The sequence below is a fragment of the Osmerus eperlanus genome, chromosome 13 (assembly GCF_963692335.1).
Source record: "Osmerus eperlanus chromosome 13, fOsmEpe2.1, whole genome shotgun sequence".
Classification (NCBI taxonomy): domain Eukaryota; kingdom Metazoa; phylum Chordata; class Actinopteri; order Osmeriformes; family Osmeridae; genus Osmerus; species Osmerus eperlanus.
The window spans coordinates 15,260,103-15,281,209 of NC_085030.1; the positions used below are offsets into that span (position 1 = coordinate 15,260,103).

General features: G+C 48.2%; 1 protein-coding gene across 1 annotated transcript in view; it reads left to right on the forward strand.

The window, feature by feature from the left end:
* The window catches only part of LOC134032346 (transcription factor COE1-like), a 93,463-nt gene that overhangs the window by 58,930 nt on the left and 13,426 nt on the right, over positions 1 to 21,107 (forward strand). Inside the window, exons 7-10 of the mRNA XM_062476304.1 lie at positions 52 to 169; positions 2,666 to 2,796; positions 4,459 to 4,585; positions 15,511 to 15,599. Of these exons, the coding sequence (XP_062332288.1) occupies positions 52 to 169; positions 2,666 to 2,796; positions 4,459 to 4,585; positions 15,511 to 15,599 (465 nt within the window). The remainder of the gene's footprint in view (positions 1 to 51; positions 170 to 2,665; positions 2,797 to 4,458; positions 4,586 to 15,510; positions 15,600 to 21,107) is intronic.

Consider the following 21,107-nt stretch of genomic DNA (forward strand, 5'->3'; position numbering starts at 1 on the left):
AACCGCTCAGCCATCTGCCTCCCCTAACATCGTTTTCCCTGTGTTCCTCAGGTGGTCGTGTCCACCACGGTCAACGTAGACGGCCATGTCCTCTCCGTGTCAGATAACATGTTTGTCCACAACAACTCCAAACACGGCAGGAGGGCCCGGCGCCTGGACCCCTCTGAAGGTAAGCCCACCTGGCAACACTTCACATCAGCCTTACGGGGAACAACGTTGGGTTTACACGTTACAATAATGTCACGTTGACTACCATGTAGCTACGTTGGGATACCTGTAGTAATGACATTGTAGTTACTATGGAACTGCTATGTAATGTTGTGTACGTGTTAACAAGCAAAAGCTGAAACCGAACCACTTTCCTTTACCTAAAAGATGAATGCATTCACATACAGTGAGGCTCCATAGTTATATACTGGACTTCTAAAACACGCTAAGGACTGATGACATTTTCATTGAAGTGGGAACTTTTTATTAGCGTCCCTCTATAAAAACCACCACAGACTTTCCAGTCATGACGTGAGATGGAGCCCTATCCTATAAACACTCTCGTTCTGGAATAAAGGAGTATTAGAATCCCCTCTCCACTCCAGTACGGTCGGCCTCACTAGCTACTGTAGCTAGAGCATGATCTGTCGTCGTGTTGCACCAACTAATGTAACTTTTGAGTTCCTGAGTTAAAAACTCTGGAGTATCATGCTAGCACAGGCACTTAGCATTCAGACACAGAGAGACAGAGAGACAGAGAGACAGGCATGTAAAGAGAGAGAGACATATAAAGAGAGACAGAGACGGAGAAAGAGAGAGACAAAGACGGAAAAAGAGAGAGACAGAGAGAGAGCCAGACTGAGAGACAGGCATGTAAAGAGAGAGAGACATAAAGAGAGAGAGACAGAGACTGAGAAAGAGAGAGATACATATATAAAGAGAGAGAGACATATATAAAGAGAGAGAGAGAGATAGAGAAAGACAGAGAGACATATATAAAGAGAGAGAGATATAGAAAGACAGAGAGACATATATAAAGAGAGAGAGAGAGATAGAGAAAGACAGAGAGACATATATAAAGAGAGAGAGATGTATATAAAGAGAGAGCGAGGGCTCCCTGACCTCCTGACTGCAGCGACAGCACAGCAGCGTTGTGTGAGTGGAGTCGGGTCTCGGTTGTGTTCCTCCGGCAGCTCTGACTGCAGCCAGGGCCCACTGTGGCGGCCTCGCTCCCTTTCATCCCAGACAGATTGGGATGTTTTCAGAAGCGATAAAATACGACATCTGCTCCTGTCTTTGTTCCACTCGAACCCCCACCCCCCTCCCCGCACGCACACACACACCCCTCACACACACGCACACACACACCCCTCACACACACACACAGTTCTCACACACCCTAGGCAGAAATTTACAAAGTTTCCACAGGCTGTTTCGCACCGTTGTTTGATTAATTTGTCTCGATTGGAGTGGCCCCATTCGTTCTCCGGTGTGTTTACTGTTGTGACAAAGGGAAATTAATAACGATGACAGCTGAGTTCCAGGGACAAACCTATTCTCAAACACCCTCAACAACTGTTAAACAGTGGGAAGAGGCTTTTGAAGATTAAACCACTCGTCGCATCTGCTAACTTTGAATACCTAACCGCCAACTTCCAATACTTAACAGCTACCTTCGAATTCTTAACTAACTTTGGTTACCTAACCGCCAACTTCCAATACTTATCAGCTACCTTCGAATACTTAACTAACTTTGGTTACCTCACTGCCAACTTCCAATACCCTTGAGAACAATTTTCTGCAACTCCCATTTAAGAAGGTCGACCCATGCTGTTGTCCCATGCTGTTGTCCCATGCTGTTGTTAGCCAACTGGCAGAGCAAGTCTTTGTAGTTAACATGTTGGCTTTTACATGAAAAAAAAGAGTTGCAGTCATCACATTAACATTAGCAAAGTGACATCACTACATCAAATCAGTCCAGGCTTGCCATCATAATAATAATAATGATATTACGTCTGCATCATTTAGCCCTTATTCTTGCATTCAGGTTGCAGCAACAGTATGAGCGTGGGTGAATCTCACGTCTCTGTTTGGTTGTCAGCTAATCATTATGTATTTTCCATTGTTAAGTTAGAGTGCCTCTCAGGCAGGTCTGCAGGAGACAGGCCCGTTCAGCTGTCTCCAGCTCCCCTCCATAGTCTGGTCAGCGTGGAGACAGATGAACGCCTCCATATTGATCTGATCCTCTGACATGAAAACAAAAAATATTTTGTAGAATTCTTTAGCAGTTACTAATTGACTATCTCGTAAGACTGGAAAATAACAGTTGATGGTGGGCGATAAGGATGTAAACAGGTAGTTGTCACGCATCAAACAAACCTTGTTTGATGCTTGTTTGTTTTACACACATGGCTTCACGGTCTCTAAGACCTTAATAATAATAAAAAATCATAATAATGCATTATTTGTTTTTGGGCACCTAAAATAATAGTGTAGTGTAGTGTGCCAGCCCCGGGGTTGGGTGTGTCGTCTCCTAGTTCCTGACGAGTACATTTCACATCATCTAAAACGCTTTCATCTAAAACGACACACAAGTACAGCAGCAGGTCTAGGATCGGCGCGTGATTCCTGATGCGTCGCCGTCATGCCTGTCCTGTTGTCTGTGTTCTCGAAGCAGCCACCCCCTGCATCAAGGCCATCAGCCCCAGCGAGGGCTGGACCACAGGCGGAGCCACGGTCATCATCATCGGGGACAACTTCTTCGATGGGCTGCAGGTGGTGTTTGGCACGATGCTGGTCTGGAGCGAGGTGAGAGGTCCCTTCTCTTATCTCTCTCTCCCTCTCTCTATCTCTCTCTCCCTCTGTCTATCTCTCTCCCTCTCCCTCTCTATCTCTCTCTCTCCCTCTCCCTCTCTATCTCTCTCTCCCTCTCTATCTCTCTCTCTCTCTGTGTCTCTCTCTTTCTTCTCTCCCTCTTTGTACAGATATGTGTATTTGTAGCTCTCCTCTGTGGAGGCTTGCAGGATCTCACAGCGTAACAAGGTGCATAAGGCACGCCATGAAATATTGAGCGCGTCCTGAGTGCAGCACCTGCTCAGGAGCCGCCAGGAGCCGTGTGAAGCCTCCACCTGGCCCGCTCAGACACAGCCAGGAACACAGAGACACAGAGACACAGCCAGGAACACAGAGACACAGCCAGGAACACAGAGACACAGAGACACAGCCAGGAACACAGAGACACAGCCAGGAACACAGAGACACAGCCAGGAACACAGAGACACAGAGACACAGCCAGGCACACAGAGACACAGAGACACAGCCAGGAACACAGAGACACAGAGACACAGCCAGGAACACAGAGACACAGAGACACAGCCAGGAACACAGAGACACAGAGACACAGCCAGGCACACAGAGACACAGCCAGGAACACAGAGACACAGCCAGGAACACAGAGACACAGAGACACAGCCAGGCACACAGAGACACAGAGACACAGCCAGGCACACAGAGACACAGAGACACAGCCAGGCACACAGAGACACAGAGACACAGCCAGGAACACAGAGACACAGCCAGGCACACAGAGACACAGCCAGGCACACAGAGACACAGAGACACAGCCAGGCACACAGAGACACAGCCAGGAACACAGAGACACAGAGACACAGCCAGGAACACAGAGACACAGCCAGGAACACAGAGACACAGAGACACAGCCAGGCACACAGAGACACAGCCAGGAACACAGAGACACAGCCAGGAACACAGAGACACAGCCAGGAACACAGAGACACAGCCAGGAACACAGAGACACAGAGACACAGCCAGGAACACAGAGACACAGCCAGGAACACAGAGACACAGAGACACAGCCAGGCACACAGAGACACAGAGACACAGCCAGGCACACAGAGACACAGCCAGGAACACAGACACACAGAGACACAGCCAGGAACACAGAGACACATAGACACAGCCAGGCACACAGAGACACAGCCAGGCACACAGAGACACAGCCAGGAACACAGAGACACAGAGACACAGCCAGGAACACAGAGACACAGCCAGGAACACAGAGACACAGCCAGGAACACAGAGACACAGCCAGGCACACAGAGACACAGCCAGGAACACAGTCTCACAGAGACATCCATCAGGGTGGGGTTTGTCGGGAGCTGTGCTGCTCCTCGTCCGCTGTCCCGGTGTCTTCACTAGGCCGCGAGGCGTCCCAGATCTGAGTGTTCTGGTTCTTAATTGGGATGTAGGACTTTGGTAGATTGAACAGAGACCTGGGGGAGCATTGAGTCGTAAAAAAAGAAGTGGTCTAGTGAGGATAATAATTACGGGCTGGGTTAAGAACCATGAACATGATTGATACAGGTGCTCCATTCAGCTCTTCATCAACATGCTTTGACTTGACGTTGACCTCTGTGTCTGTGTGTGTGTGTGTGTGTCTGTGTGTTCCAGCTCATCACCCCCCACGCCATCCGGGTCCAAACCCCCCCTCGACACATCCCCGGGGTCGTAGAGGTCACGCTGTCCTACAAGTCCAAGCAGTTCTGCAAAGGAGCTCCCGGACGCTTCGTATACACAGGTAACACCATCATCTCTCATCGTCTGTTTTTACACCGGTAACATCTCTCATAATCTCATTACACTGTTAACACCATAATCTCAAATTACACTGTTAACACCATAATCTCAAATTACACTGCTGACATCTATTTATAATCTCATATTACACTGGTAACATAGATAATCTCGTATTACACAGCTGACATCGTAATCTCTTGTTAAATCACTCCTAATCACTTATTTTCAAAGAACCGTGACCTGACACAACATGCACTGATGACAAACATCGACTAATATACGACTTTATAAATACATAAAAAAGTGATTGGTTCTGAAAGAATCAACGCTTTTTCAGGGCCAACACAGAGCGAGCAGGTTCCATCGAGCTGAGCGCTCTGTCCTTTCACTCTGGTAAACACGCTCCTCTGTGGCCGGGAGAGGGGCACTGTCCCCTTCCCACCAGGACACTCTCCTTCAGGTTGTCCCTCGTCCATTGTCTGGTGTCCGCGGCCGCCCGCCGTCAGAATGGAGTATCGCTCCCTCCGATCAGTGCTTTTACCATTCCCGATTATTCCATTGGAATATCCAGATGCCATTCAAAGTAGCAGAAAGGTCAGATGGAAGACTGTTTAGTATGATAAGTAAATGTCACAGCGTTGTGTATGAAAGAGGGGAGCCCGGGAGGGGGGGGGGGGTGTTCAGGCTTTCTGTTAAACACCCGTTTATCACTCCTGCCTTCTCCTCCTCCTCCTCCTTCTTCTCTCTCTTTGTTCAAAACAACGCTCTATTCCGATGCAAGTTTAGGCAAAGAGCAAGGAGGAGACAACCTCACAATGGCCCGCCCGGGCTAGCCTGCCTCGGACAGTTCCTTTTGCAATGCTAATATCTGATTCCAGCCTCTGATATGACTGACAACTGCTTGGTGGGTTGCTTGTATGGCAGCGTGTCGCGAATAGAGGCCTGTTCTTTATCAGTTCTGGAACGTCCGTTAGACCACAGAGTGTTCTCCGAGGCAGAGAGAATCCTTGGAAAGACCGGCCGATACTTAGCGTGGTCATTTCATTCCGAGTCAGTTCAGTGTTTCAATGCTTTCGGTGTTAAGAAGTCAAATTCGCCGTGTAGCTGTCGGTCGTCATGTGTGAGTAATTAAACCTCAACAGCTGACGCGTCTTGATTGGTGTGGAGAGAAAAAAAGAATAGGCAAAACTATTTCTCTAATGGTTCCTCTACTGAAAACATTAACAGGTGGCAGCATCATAATAGTGTACAATTTCGTGTCTGTCTCGTAAGACTCCAGCTTTTCCTGCCAGAACGTAGCCCATACTGTGCACACAACAACAGTTAATCTGATTTACACATACATATTTTAATGTATGTATGTGTACGTCAGTGTGCATTTCTGAGGCCTATTTATTGTGTCAGGAGTGTTATATTCAAGAACCCAAAATGAGGCAAGGCTTTTAAATACTAAATAGGCAAGTTGTGTATAATTGAACAGGAAATAGAATGAATCTCTCACAGTGATGTCATTTCCTCCAGGGAGATTTGAGAGGCCAGGGAGAGCTGGGAGTTTTGAGTGTTCCAAACCAAAGCTCACCTCTCTTTTGTCAGATAGTGTTGAGTTTCAAAGTAGGGAAGGCTGTGCTTACAGTCTCATAACAAAACAAAGATTACAGAACATGTTGACGTTAAAGATATTGCTGCTAAGAGATTTTTTTCTCTTTTGACCTTAAAGTGGTTATGGAATGAGAGGGAAATGTATTACATTGTAGATTAGCACCAAGGAATTGTGAAGACAGTATAGAGATGGTGTAGGTTTCTCTCTTTCTTTATCTCCCTCCCTCTCTTTCTCTCAATCTCTCCCTCTCCCACCCTCTCTCCCTCCCTTCCACACTCTCTCTTTATCCCTCCCTCTCTCTTTCTCTCTCTGTCCCATCCTCTCTCTCTCCTTTCTCTCTTCCTTCTCTCCCTCCTCCTATCCCCCCCTCTCGCCCCTCTCTCTATCTCTGAAGCCATAAGCAGCTTCAGCATGCAGGGCAGCAGCACGAGAAGCATGGCCTGCGTAGCTCCTCCGGGTGGACCACTGCTGTCCCCGGCTCTCTGCCTGCAAGACAGGACACCATGATGCGCTGTCATTTAGTGGTGAGGATCAGGGTTAAGGTCAGGGTCAGGGTGGGTCGAACATGAAACACTTGAGTGGTGTCCACATAGATTCCCTGCGTGTTTACACATTCCCTTATCTCCATCCCGACTGGTTCAGCTGCAGTAGTTCATCATGACCAGAGAGTGAACGCTGCGTGAAACTCTGACAGTACGGCAACATCAAATCCAACCTCAGAGACGCTATAAAACGGGCATGAATAGAAACGTGGAGAAAAGGAGGGAGATGGTATTTTCAGACAAGATCCCCGTACGCCCTCTTTTGAGGCCCCTTTGTCCATTCTCTCTCCCTATCTCTCACCCCTCCATTCATCCCTTCCTCCCCACCTATTCTTTCCCTCCCCCATAATCCTTCTCTACGCTCTCTCTCCCTCTCTCCCCCTTTTTCCACTCCCTCCATCTTTCCCTATTCACTATCTCTCTATTGACTCCCTCACCTTGCACTGCTCCCAACTTCCCACTGCTCTCCCTGGCACTCCCCCTCTGCATGCCCTCCTGCCTCCATTTCCTCCCCCTCTCCCCCAGACTTCCAGTCTCTCTCAGGGGCGATGTGCCCCCAGGTGCAGCTGGGGGAGGGGCGGGGGTGAAATTAATGAGAGGAGCCTGGAGGTATTGACTTTCCTGGGAAAACACAGCTCTCTAAAAATCAGTGGCCAAGTACTGCAATAACTCAGCGCCTATCGATTCCCCTTCCCCACAGGCCACATTGATCTATGCATTACAAGCACCAAGGCTGGCGGCAGGGATTCAGTACCACCCTGCCTGCCTTCACACTGCCTGCCTAAACGCCACCACCATGATACTGCTACTCTGCTCTTACTGTACGGCCTCTGCTACTCCTAATAATAATAATACTTCTACTACTACAGTACTACTAATACTATTCCTAGTTCTACTACTACCTCTGCGACTAACACTACTGCTGATACTACTACTAGCCTACTACCAGTACTACTACTAAAGACAGTGCTACTGTTTCAATTATTGATTAAACATATCTTGCAATTGCCAAATGGTCTTTTACATCAATACAAGACAAAGAAAGATAAATACGAATGAAGTCAATGCCAGTTCTAGCCTCTGTGTAAAGGAGTCTTGTACTCCTACTGTCTGAGCAGGCTGCCACAACCTTCTAGAACCTGAGCATGTCATAAAGGAGCGTTGTGTGGCAGGAGGAGGGGTGGTGCTGTTGTTCCTCCAGCCTGTGAGGGGAACCAACCTCAGGGGGTGTTTGTGGCAAGCCTCAACACGCCTCCACCCCCCCCCACCCCCCCCCCCCCCCCAAGCACCCCCCCAGATCCAAACACGTGGAGGAAGGGGGCGGGAAGGTGTGGCACTATTGTGCAGTGGAGCGTGTGGTTCAGAGAGAGACCAGCAGGTCAGAGAAAACTGTCTGAGGGCTGCACGGCGGTCAGGTGGTCAGGTGGTGCCTGGCGTCTGGGTTTGGGCCCGAGCTGGCGTGACGTGGTTGGTGTCTCTCTCTCTCTCTCTCTCTCTCTTTCTCTCTCTCTCTCTCTCTCTCTCTCTCTCTCTCTCTCTCTCTCTCTCTCTCTCTCTCTCTCTCTCTCTCTCTCTCTCTCTCTCTCTCCCCATCTATTTCCCTCTGTATCTCTCTTTCCCTGATTCTCTCTCTCACACACACACACAGATGGAAAACATTAGCAGAATGTCCCATGTGCTAAAGGTCTCGTGAAAATGTAACAAAGGAGTGAAGTTAAACCTTTGATTTGTAATAGTGTTGAATTCGAACCTCTGTAAAAAATATATATAATATACTGTAAATGTGATGGAGAACTCTTTCTTTCTTTCTTACGTTGTCTCTCATTAATTTTGTGACTGAACTGCTTTACGCTAAGTAATTGAGTTCTGCATTTTTTTATTGTTTAATTACTGTCTCCGTTACATATGGAAGCAATCATCTTATGCTTCCCATCCGAGCATGGGAAGCATAAGATGACGCGTACGTAAGAAAACCACGAACAAAACCAAGCATTTATACTTTTATTCAATATCGCACTCGTTATTTTATCAGTGAGTTCACTCCCTGCGATTCGCTGACCCAGCGTTTTGTTCCCTGTAGAAACACAGAGAAACATCACGTAGGCAGTTGTCCTGTGTAACCGGAGAGTGATGTTGAGGTGACAGAAACACACCCACTCCCTTCTGTCGCCTCTCCTGTGAGACCCGCCATCTACGCAGCCCCTGTGATTACAGTGTGCATCACCCAATAGATATGTTAATCAGCTGGAGGGAATAATTACCTCCTCAGAGCCTTGATTAGACCTGAGTGACAAGGCCAGGAAGTGTGCCTCAAAGAAATCGGCCCCCCACCTGAATAGTTATTATTTTTGAGTAGCGGTCTAAAATGCCCCCACTGAAACGCTAATTATCTGGCATTAGTTCCACAAGTCCCCTTCTCAATAACAGCAAGTGGATCTTTTTTGTCTTTGATATATGAAACATGGCTCCAGTCTGTGGGGGATAGTGGGAACTCCCACGACAGTGAGACTGTTCTGTCTATTAAAAGCGGATCTGCTCTCTGCAGATCAAAGGTATGGAACAGTACAAGTGCTGTCTCATTACCGCAGCATAGCTCTGTGTGAGCCACAAGTGACTTGGGCCTGACACCCCCGTGATTAAGACATTAGCGTTCCACTGACACCAACGTTTGATTCACAAGACAATGTTGAAATGTATTCTTGCTGATTTGCATCCCGAAGCTGTTTCCTCACGCTGATAACTTGTGTTCAATTGTTTCTACTCACAGTCACATCCTCTCATCCTTTCATTCTCATCCTCTCACCCTCTCATCCTCGTTCTTATCTTTGTTCTCTCAATCTCATTCTGTCATTCTCATCCTCCCCTCATCCTCTCGCCCTCATCCTCCTGCTCTCCCCTGAGGTGAGTGTGGGAGAGACACAGGTCAAGGGGAGCAGCTTAGTTGAGCTAACTGTTGCCGTAATGAAGCCTGAGTGTCTTAATTAAAAGTGTGTGTTTGGACGAAGCATCGTCCTCTTCCCAGAGACCAGGACGCCCCAGCTGGGCTCAGCACGCCTGTCAATCACAGTTTAAAGTTCATGAAATTTCTATGAGCATCGATCGCAGGGGGGGTGGGGGGTTTGGGTGGGAGAGACAAGCTGTGATGATTGATCAAGCCTCATGCTTTGAATTTCTCTTTTCTATGCCCTCATGGGGTATGTGTACGTGTGTGGTGCATGTGTGTGGGGTGTGTGTGTGTGTGCATGTGTTAGGGTGTGTGCTGTGTGCGTGTGTTAAGGTATATATACGTAGACATACTGAACCAGGCAGCAGTGTCGGGTGACTCTGCATTGCTTGTGTTTGTACGCGCCTCAAGATATTTTCAAGCGTGCGCTAGTTGGTTCCGTTCATTGATAGGGTGAAAACCTAGTCAGCATGTTCCCTGTTCCTTCATGAGTGTTGTAATACCTTCTTACCTGAAGTGAAGGGAGGATAGCGAGGCGTGATCAATAGCGCCGTGCGAGTGTGCAACAGGGGGGTTTAGACGCTTGTCAACAGGTCGCAGCCTACAGGCCCCAGAAGGCAACACTCACAGCGCCACTTGACAGACCAAAGCATAAAATAGCAAAACAAATCAGCCCATCCACTTAAGGCTCAGTGCCGGTGTGCGTCTGTCAATTCCTTCCCCCCCCCTTCCCCGCCCCAGGAGGGAGGGCGGAATTATCTGCGACACATATCCACGGGCAATGGGGCCAAACGCTGCCAATGACCTGCATCAATCATAACATGAATAGAGACAGAAAATTGCGGCGCATGTTGCTCTGGGATCCGAACGCCCTGGAATCCTCCCCCCCCCCCCTCATTCCGGAACACTTCCATTCCGGAACACAGCCTGTCTAGGGAGAGGACGTATTGTATATGGAATATGGACTCCATCTGAAATGATAAGTGTAATACAGGAAAAGCCACGAAGAGTCTTGTGAGTGAGCCAGGGAGCAGGCGAGTGGAGATTTGTGGTTTAGAGACAGCTGGCTCATCAGGGGACATGACCGTGCCTTCAACAAGGACATCACTGAAGTGAAGAGAAAGGAAAAACATAAAGGTGAGAAGGGATTCCTAAAGTGCATCTTCTCCCCTGGGCTCCGCCTGGTAAATAGGAACAGGATCAGCAAAGTAGGAAAACAGATCCGGGTTTAAGCGGTTGGAGGCGGTCGGCATAGAAAAATATGAAAAAGGAAAATGGAGTAAATAGATGTAAACACGACGGAGGACGGGGGATGTAAACATATGAAAGATAATGTATACAGACCCATCTGAAGCTGTGAAGACTTTGGCAGGGGAAGTTTGGACTGCCCGTGAGACTGATGGTTGAAGGAACCAGGCTGTGTTCCAGCCATCGAAGTCAGCGCCCACCCTCCTTCTCTTCTCACAAGCTCACATGCAGGGTTCCAGAGTTCAGAGAAAACAGACATGAATAGTAAACGACGTGAATGAATTCAAGCTAGATTCATCAAATGTAATATGTCATGGAACTAGTTTTAAAGACGGGTCCGTTAGAGATAGATAAAACATTTTTAAGGGTGATGGACAGTCAACATGTGAGTTACGAGGTGCTTTTGAACAACACTCTCTCTTTACAGTGTCGGTGTTGAAGGAAGCATTCCTCTGGGGACCTGGGCTCGCCCACTAGACCTGAACATGGCTGCCTCACCATGCATAGCTTATGTGATTAGTACAGACCCATCTGAAATCACCCAGTCAGCACTTCCTCGATACTAGCATTAGCCTCATAGCTCGTTTCATATGCGCCTCTTATTTTGAAATACCCCTGGTTGGGATTTTGTGCGACAAGTCGTTTTTTTTTTCTTCTGAAGGACATGATTTTCGGACTGGTTTCACAAAGCAAGGTTCTTGCCAATTCCTGAATGTCTTGAGCCTTGCTTTATTGTACAGCACCGATCACAGTTGTACAGTATTGTACAGTACCAATCACAGTTGTTACCCATTCTGTTTGACAGCGAAGGGAAAGGTTTTGAGGTAGCACAGACTCTAAGCACTCTTGTGTAAACATGGTTTTATCTCTGGCTAAATCTCAGACATATCTGGGACATACCTGACCTGTGTTGTTTGTGCTTCTGTGGTGTTGTGCTGTCATTATGGGATGGGTACAGCTCAGTGGCACCGCATGTGACTGCAGATCAAAAGATTGCAGGTTAGAATCCCCCCCTTCCCCCGGACATGACTTTGGATAAAAGCATTTGCTAAATAAATACATGATTATTAATATTGGTAGGAGCCAGTGTGGTTGCTCGTAAGGCAGAAGGTGACACTGGCGTTATTTGTGACGGAGCTGTGGCCTTTCAGACGTTCAGATTTGTCGTTTTCTCCGCGTCTCTTACTTGACTGCACCTCTCTCTGTTTCACTTTCTCAGTAAGTAATTGTCGGATAATAATCGCATTCTTTAGAGTGAGACGTTTGATCATTTTCTCAGAAAGAGAGAAAGAGAGAGAGAGAGAGAGAGAGAGAGAGAGAGAGAGAGAGAGAGAGAGAGAGAGAGAGAGAGAGAGAGAGAGAGAGAGAGAGGGGGAAATAGAGAGTGAGGAATAATGATAGAATGAGTACGGAAGATAACCTCCATCTCCTCTTCTAATTCTCTCTCTCCCCCTCTCTCTCTCTCTCTCTCTCTCTCTCTCTCTCTCTGTGTCTCTCTGTGTGTCTCTTTCCCTCTTTTCTTACCTCCTCTCACCAGTGAACTGCATTATCTTTCGAAAGAACAAAAAAATCATCCCCGTCAGACACTGCAAAGACGCGAAAGATGGCTGGGGCCTCCGGAAAAAAAAATCAATACAAATTACGATAGAGAAAGTGGCACTGATGGCTGGAATTGCAGCATATGTTTACACTAAATCAGGCAATCTATCTTCATATGGGCGGTGTAATGCATAGAGGGTCAGGGTTCGCCTAGCGCGTCGGCGCTCTCCAATTACTCAGGCTCTTTGCAAGGAGGCAGCCATATCGATTGGCTGGGAGGACGATGGGCCTTCAGGCAGCCAATGGGAAGCTAGGGTCAAAGTGCAGGGGGATTTTAATAAGGGGAAGTAATGGGCTTAATTTCTGAGGGCTTGGTGGTGGTGGGAGAGATGTCTAGATTCCCCTCTGTCTTTATTTCTCTCCTTCCCTCCCTCTCCCCCTCCCTCTCTCTCTCTCTCTCTCTCTCTCTCTCTCTCTCTCGCTCTCTCCCTCTCTGTTTCTCTCCCTCTCAAGAGGTTCATTAAAAGCCAAGTGTTATGAGATTGCTTTCGCTTCCTCCTTTATTTCTCTCTCTCTCTCCGTCAATCGTCGTGTGCATCTCAGTTTCTCTTTTATTCTCTTTCACACTCCCAGATGCCACTCGAGTCCACTCCTTCTTGGTAACTGACATTCTTTTTTTTATTTTATAAATGACGGAATTCCCGTAACGCCCAGTGCTAGTTCTACGATTATGATAATGCGTGAGCAACATCTAAAAGTGATTTAGTTTTTGATTACTGCCTACTGTGCCAAGTCCCGCAAAATCCAAGCATCCAGGTAGTCAACGTTCCGAGAAACCTTGTTGTGTCGAACTGCCGAGGGGGAGATCAGATCAACGGTAAAGTAATGAGTTTGGGTCTGGCTGTTCCTTCATGGTGTCTGCTCGGAGCGAGCGGCTCAGATCCAACATGGCAGCCCCCGTAGAGAGGGCACGTCTTGCTCGCCGTCACCCCTCAGCTAGCGTTGCCGACCAGCCGACAGGACCCTTCTCTCCCCTCCTCTCCTCGCCTGTGTTTGAAACGGGCTCCGACAAATTTGATTTAGCGGCTCGCCGGCACCCAATCCCTTGGAAAGAAAACAAATATTGTTATAATGGTAATAACATCTATTTGCCGCTCGCGTCAAACGCCAGCGAGGCCTTTGAAAGAGACCCCTGCTCCGCCGTCGCTACCTTATTCTTATTCATGAAAGCGGCGGTTATGCATATTAGCGCAAACTAGCTATTCTACTCACCGGCATTTGGTGTGTCAATCATCCTTACAGAATACAAGAGGCGCCGGTGACAAAAGCGTAGTGGGCAAGAAGGCTGACAAATTGTCCCCAAAGTCAAATTTGACAGCCTTTTATGATTAATGTGCTTGATTATGGAGAAATATCTCCCCTAGCTCGTTTCCGGGTGTCTCTCTCTCTCTCTCCGTATGGAGAGGTGAAGGAATTGAAATTGCGTTGTTTGCAGGAGGAGAATGGAATAAAAAGAGAGAGAGAGAGAGAACCCAGAGTGAAGGGGGGTGCAATTGAATTAGTTAGGAATGTGCAAGTGAGAGGGATAGTGACGGGACAGGTTGAGAGTAAGGTCTCACACTTAATAAACAGCAGAGAGCGGAGAGGAGAGGGAGAGATTGGCGGACACTTGGCTGACAGACCCGGGACTGATAGCCTACAGGGCGTGTGTACGAGGGCAAGATGGCCTGGTAGGACAGCTGCTATACGGAGCGAAACACACAAGGCCTCACTGATGACACTACGTAGGATATTCAGGAGTTCAAGATGATACTGTGCTAATTGATGATCTACGCGGATATCGCATTGGATAAAACCCGTCTGCTAAACTAATTAAATATATCACAGCTGTTGCTGCTGTTAAGGATGACACAGTTGCCTTTCGATTTTCTATTCCTTTGTCACGTTCGGCAGATTTTCCTGTTTGCTACGTGGGGCCGTTCGCTCCTGTGTGTGGACTTGTCTCCTCTGGTCTCCTCTCGTGTCCTCTCTTCTCCTATTGTCTCCTCTCGTTTCCTCTCGTTTCCTCTCGTTTCCTCTCGTCTCCTCTCGTCTCCTCTCGTTTCCTCTCGTCTCCTCTCGTCTCCTCTCGTTTCCTCTCGTCTCCTCTCGTTTCCTCTCGTCTCCTCTCGTCTCCTCTCGTTTCCTCTCGTGTCCTCTCGTCTCCTATTGTCTCCTCTGGTCTCCTCTGGTCTCCTCTCGTGTCCTCTCGTCTCCTATTGTCTCCTCTCGTTTCCTCTCGTTTCCTCTCGTCTCCTCTCGTCTCTTCTCGTTTCCTCTCGTCTCCTCTTGTCTCCTCTCGTCTCCTCTCGTTTCCTCTCGTGTCCTCTTGTCTCCTCGTTTCCTCTCGTCTCCTCTTCTCTCCTCTTGTTTCCTCTCGCCTCCTCTCGTCTCCTCTTGTCTTCTCTCCTCTCGTCTCGTCTCCTCTCGTCTCCTCTCGTCTCCTCTCGTCTCCTCTCGTTTCCTCTCGTGTCCTCTTGTCTCCTCGTTTCCTCTCGTCTCCTCTTCTCTCCTCTTGTTTCCTCTCACCTCTTCTCGTCTCCTCTCGTCTCCTTTCGTCTCCTCTTGTCTCCTTTCGTCTCCTCTTGTCTCCTCTTGTCTCCTCTCGTCTCCTCTTGTCTCCTCGTTTCCTCTTGTCTCCTCGTTTCCTCTCGTCTCCTTTTGTCTCCTCTCGTCTCCTCTTGTCTCCTCGTTTCCTCTCGTCTCCTCTTCTCTCCTCTTGTTTCCTCTCGCTTCCTCTCGCCTCTCGTCTCCTCTTGTCTCCTCTTGTCTCCTCTCATCTCCTCTTGTCTCCTTTCGTCTCCTCTTGTCTCCTCTCGTCTCCTCTTTTCTCCTCTTGTCTCCTCTTGTCTCCTCTTGTCTCCTCTCGTTCGCTCCTGTGTGTTGACTTGTCTCCTCTCGTCTCCTCTCGTCTCCTCTTGTCTCCTTTCGTCTCCTCTTGTCTCCTCTTGTCTTCTCTTGTCTCCTCTCGTTCGCTCCTGTGTGTTGACTTGTCTCCTCTTGTCTCCTCGCAGCACTGAACGAGCCCACCATCGACTACGGCTTCCAGCGGCTGCAGAAGGTCATCCCCCGACACCCCGGAGATCCAGAGAGGCTACCCAAGGTCAGTGCAGACGCTTCCCTGGGTGATCCTACTGACCTCGGACACCCATCAAAAGTCAGTTGGACGCTCCAAACTTCAGAACGGTCACTGAGGAATCCCAGTCCTCTGTTCGTTCCCCCGCTGGACCACCTACACTAAGTCATATAGACAGAGAGAAAGAGAGAGTTGAAGCCAAGTTTCCCGAGGCTTGAACTTGAGATGGTTCATAGGGTTGATTCGTGTTCCTCGGTTAGCATTTGGCCTTCGACCTCAGACCCGGGCGCTAAGTGTTCTATTGTTTTTGGAAAAGAAAGGGTCAAACTAGAAACGGGTGTTTATGGGTCACTGCCCTGGAGATTGAGATTGTGTGTGTGATTGTGTTTGGGTCCGGATGGAGTCGGGTTTGAGAGAGGTGCTCGTGAAGGCGTTCACAGGAGGCGCTGTGATGAGGATGTCCACACACATGTACACTGACGTTTAAACACACGCGAGGAACACTCAAAAGTGGAAGATATATGTAGACCCGTTAACACATACACACACGCTCGGCAAAGCGCGGCCAAAAAAAACAGCAGTCGGCAGGTGCCCAGGCCTGCTGGTTAGCATGAAAAGATTATTTTCCCCTCTAAAAAGGTGTGATGCTAACTGAGTTAGATTCTTTCAGGCAGCCAACTGCTGTAGAGGGGGACACGATCAGATGGGGGGTGACAGTCTAAAGCAGCTGCCAAATTGAAACCATTTATCAAAATCTGACATCTAAAATCCAGTCACCAAAAAAGCAGTTTATTTGTAAATTGATACTAATAGTGAGCATACATTGTCTGGCCTCTTTGATGCCCTGATTTGCAACGAATAGAGTGGAATGTCTCTTACCCGCCTTTTAAATATTTATTTATTCAAAAGAACACTCAATAAGAGTATAGATTTCTCTCTTTCTTCCCTCCAGCCACAAGCTTTTCAGACGTTTCAGACAAGAAAGAAATCACCACAAAGTAATGTGTTAAAGCCCGCTGTTTGTAAAGAGGCACATTGCTCCCGACCAATGAGATCATGTCAGAAGGCAGTCACATGATCACTCAGGAGCAGTTAAGTCGACAGGTCACCACGTTTTTCGTTTTGCCTCTCCGTGCTAGACAGAGATGTGAACAAGCCAATACATCAGTCTGTGTCTTCTATTTCCCTCTTGGCCTGGTGAACAGGATATAGGTATTACAGCTCTTGGCCTGGTGAACAGGATATAGGTATTACAGCTCTTGGCCTGGTGAACAGGATATAGGTGTTACAGCTATTGTCGTCAGCTTGGGGTTACGTCACCCACAAACGCTATGACCGGAATCCGAAAGGCTCCAAAATAAAGTAAATCCGTTTAAACCGTCAATTACATATTATAGCAGCAATTAGGGGCCTTCCATGAAAAACAACTAACAAAGGGAAAAATAATGATTGAAAATGGAAACAGAGGGGTTGGAGACGAGCCTTGTCCTGTCCTCTGCGTAACAGCAGCCTCTGTTTTCCATCGGCCATGATGGAAAGGACGCGATGAAGATGTTTGCGGCCGTAGAGGAGCAGGTGGGAACTGGACCTCCTGCCTGGCAGAGGACAGACAGGAGGAGAGGTAGGCTGTCGGGTCACTCCCCACCTCTAAGGACATCCCTGGATCAGGTTCACCTTCTGACCTCATCTCCAAGCCTGCCTTGGCCCCAGCCAAGCGCTGCAGTCACCAGTGAGATGTCTATAGGAGGTGGCCCAGGTCCAAGCCTCCCCACAGTCCTCCTGTCCAGCTGTACGGAGGGATGGGGTTGGAAATCATCCCCCCCCCACCTTGTGTTCCTGCAGAAAGATGTGGTCTTGGTTCACTTCTCTCTCAGCCCTTACCCCCCCCCCCCCGTTCAGATATCCAGAACCTCTCCCAAGCTATCCATATCCAGATGTATCGAGAATATGGAAGAGCGTCACTGTCCAACTCCATCCCCCCCGTTCAGATATCTTGAACCTATCCAGAACTTCGCCCATGTGTTCCATATCCAGATGTATTGGGAATATTGAGGTGTTTTAAACCCCACTGCCTCCAGGGAAACGGCAGTTTGGTTTGGACTTCTTCTCCATCCCAGATCTTTGCGGTTAGACTCAATCCCAGGTCACTGCGGGTTTAACAGCCTATGAATCCTGTTAAACAGACACCTGGATGGTGATTCTCTGCTTGAACTGAGGATTGTTTTTTCCACAGGAACAGGAGGCCTGTTATGACAACAAACTCGGGGGTAACAGAGATCAAATATAAAACTAAGATGGAGAATGGGTTGTGTTTGACGCCAAAGGAAGTGCTATAAAAAGATGATTTACAAACTATAAAACTGGGAGGTTAAATGCGTTTGGCATCTGTATGTCCATCCTTAGATGTCATCTGAACCTGAAGGCCAGTTTTGGTTTAATGCAATCATTGCAATAATTATAAAAAATTATTAAAATCCTAAATTAAAAAAATGTTAAATGTAATATTTAGTGAAATTGCATGTGGTAAATTTAATAAAAAATTGTATCCAAATCAAACTCGATTATCTTCTAATAAACCCCAGATACTCCTAGCCTCCCTTCAACAAACAGGAACTTCATCCTAGACTTCAGCACAGAATCATTCATAACCCATCCGTGCTGTACGGAGATCAGTTAGAGACCACAGTATCCAGTGCTCTCTCTCTGTGTGTGTGTGTGTGAGAGAGTGTGTGCGTTGGTGTGTGAGAGTGTGTGTGCGTGTGTGTGCGCCCGCTGGGTTAGCTAGCTAGCTGCTGCAGGAGAGGCAGGAGAGTGGAGGATCTGCAGGTGATTTATCATGGTTAAGGGGGCTGTCGGATGACTTCTTCTACAGGGTCAGCCGGCCCTCTCTCTCCAGGCACCTCCTGAACCCTGGAGCCTCCCCCATAATTGAGCCCCTACAAGAGGAGAGGAGAAAACAGACAAAAGAAGAAGAGGGGGGAGGGAGGGGGGTCTGCAGACAGAGGAGGGCAAGTGCGGGCGTGGGGTGGGGGGGGGTGGGGGGGAGGGAGGGAGGGCTGGTGTTAAAAAGGTTGGGGTGGGTTAGGTGCGGTGTGAAGGATGTGGAAAGGTTTTGCTTGTGTTAAGAAATGCTGTAGTGTTTGATTTAAAGGGAACAGAGCTATTCTATCGATTTAATCAATCTATTAAAATCGTTTAAATCTATTAAAATCAATGTTGAAAATAGCCAGCGATTTATTCGTATTTAACTTGTAGACCCGTAAATCCAATTTACTAACATCTGAAACCTAGAAACTACACTGAACCGCTTCCTGTGTGGATTCAGAATATAGATAAGTACTTCCTGTGTGGATTCAGAATATAGATAACTACTTCCTGTGTGGATTCAGAATATAGATAACTACTTCCTGTGTGGAAGCGGAATGAAGACGACCCTTGACCTACAAGGAGGATTGTTTACATCTCAGCTGGTTGCTAAGCGGTTGCTCTTCGTGTGAGTTATTCCACAAGAAGTCACTGAAGTACCGTAAAGTGATGTAGGACGTGTGGTCTCTCAGTCCTGCATGTGCTTCTCCATCTTGTCTGGAAGACAGCACCAGGGGGAAGCATGGCAGATAAAATGATTTTCCTCCCTGGTTATGATCATAAAAAAAGAGCTTGCATTCATCCTAAAGATACACTCTCTCTCCCTTTCTCTCTATTTGTCTCTGTCTCTCTCTAGCACACACACACGTGCTACAGCAGTTTTTCTCATTCCGAGGTAGACAGGGCTTAAAGCCATCAGTGAGCGTGTTCCAGGACAGACTGGATTCCCATCCTCGTGTTGCTCTCAGTAGGAGCGGGGCGAGGGCGCAGCCTGCTCCTCATCCCTGACTAGCATCAAACCCACAGAGGAGCCACAGCCTTTCCTCTCCACATCCTGTTCTCCGCCAGGCCCTCCCTCCGGAGGCAGGCCGGTGTGATCTGTTTAAGTGTGTGAAGCGTGTGGACTGTATGTGTGCGTATATACTGCATGCGTGTGTGTGCACATGCGTGTGTATGTGCACATGCGTGTGCCTGCTGTGTTTCCCTTCTCCCTCCTCCTTCCTTCCCTCCCTCCCGCCCCTCCTACCCTCTCCCTCCCTCCTCTCCTCCCTCCTCCCTCTTGGAGGTGCATGGTAGTGATAAGAGATTATGATGGTATCGAGGAGCAGTGCATTACTGTATTGATTAGGCCAGAGCTCTCAGTGGTGTTAAAGCACCAGTGCTCTGATTGCCGGCACTTCTTCTGACAGGAATCCAATGGCACTGTCTCACTGCTGTCCTGCTAGGGGAGGGGGGGGGGGGGGGGTACTTGGGGGTGTGGTCGGGTGGGGCTTGTGTGTGTGTTTGGGGGCGGGGGGGGGTGAATATGTGTGAGTATTGCGCCTGTTCTGACTGCCTTTACACAAACACATTAAACACGCAAAACACACATCACCAACAGCAGTCACCACAGCCAGGCCAGTTGGACTGGACCTCCCGTCAGTAATGATGCTCCAGAATGGTGCACCATGCGTGCCAGTTAAGGAGCTGGAGTTGAGCTCTGGGTGTTTCTCAACGCATGTTATTGTTTGATGATAACTAGTTAAAACCAGACATAGAACATTATGAATACTGTTGTTTCTGGGAGGACTGCTGTGATTTACTTACTTTCCAAATGTACCCAGGAGACAACACATGCACACACACTCAAACACAGACACACACACTCATCTATGAACATCAGCAGCAGTCCTAGCCAGTGAGGCCTAGGAGGCGTCATTAGCTTGAGAAGGCTGTTGTGTTGTCAAGGCTACAGGGAAACAACAAAGGCCCAAGTGTGGCAAACTGTGTGCGTGTGTGTGTGTGTGTGTGCACGCGCGAGTGTTGTACGTGCATTGGCCTTCTAATTTGTGTACGCACAATATGTGTGTATGTGTAGAGTATCTTCCTATTGTATGTGTTCTGTAGGTGTTTGAATGTTTGCTTGGTAGAGGCTGAAGGTGTTGCCAGAGGGTCTTGTGGTAGACAGACAGACAAGCAGGCAGACAGGCACACAGTGAGACAGGTAGTCAGACAGACAGTATATAGGCGGGCAGACAGGCAGGCAGACAGACAGGCACACAGTCAGACAGGTAGTCAGACAGACAGGCAGGCAGACAGACAGGCACACAGTCAGACAGGTAGTCAGACAGACAGTATATAAGCGGGCAGACAGGCAGGCAGGCAGACAGACAGGCACACAGTCAGACAGGTAGTCAGACAGACAGTATATAGGCAGGCAGAAAGGCAGGTAGTCAGACAGACAGTATATAGGCAGGCAGACAGGCAGGTAGTCAGACAGACAGTATATAGGAAGGCAGACAGGCAGGTAGTCAGACAGACAGTATATAGGCAGGCAGACAGACAGGTAGTCAGACAAACAGTATATAGGCAGTCAGACAGGTAGTCAGACAGACAGTATATAGGCAGGCAGACAGACAGGTAGTCAGACAGACAGTATATAGGCAGGCAGACAGGCAGGTAGTCAGACAC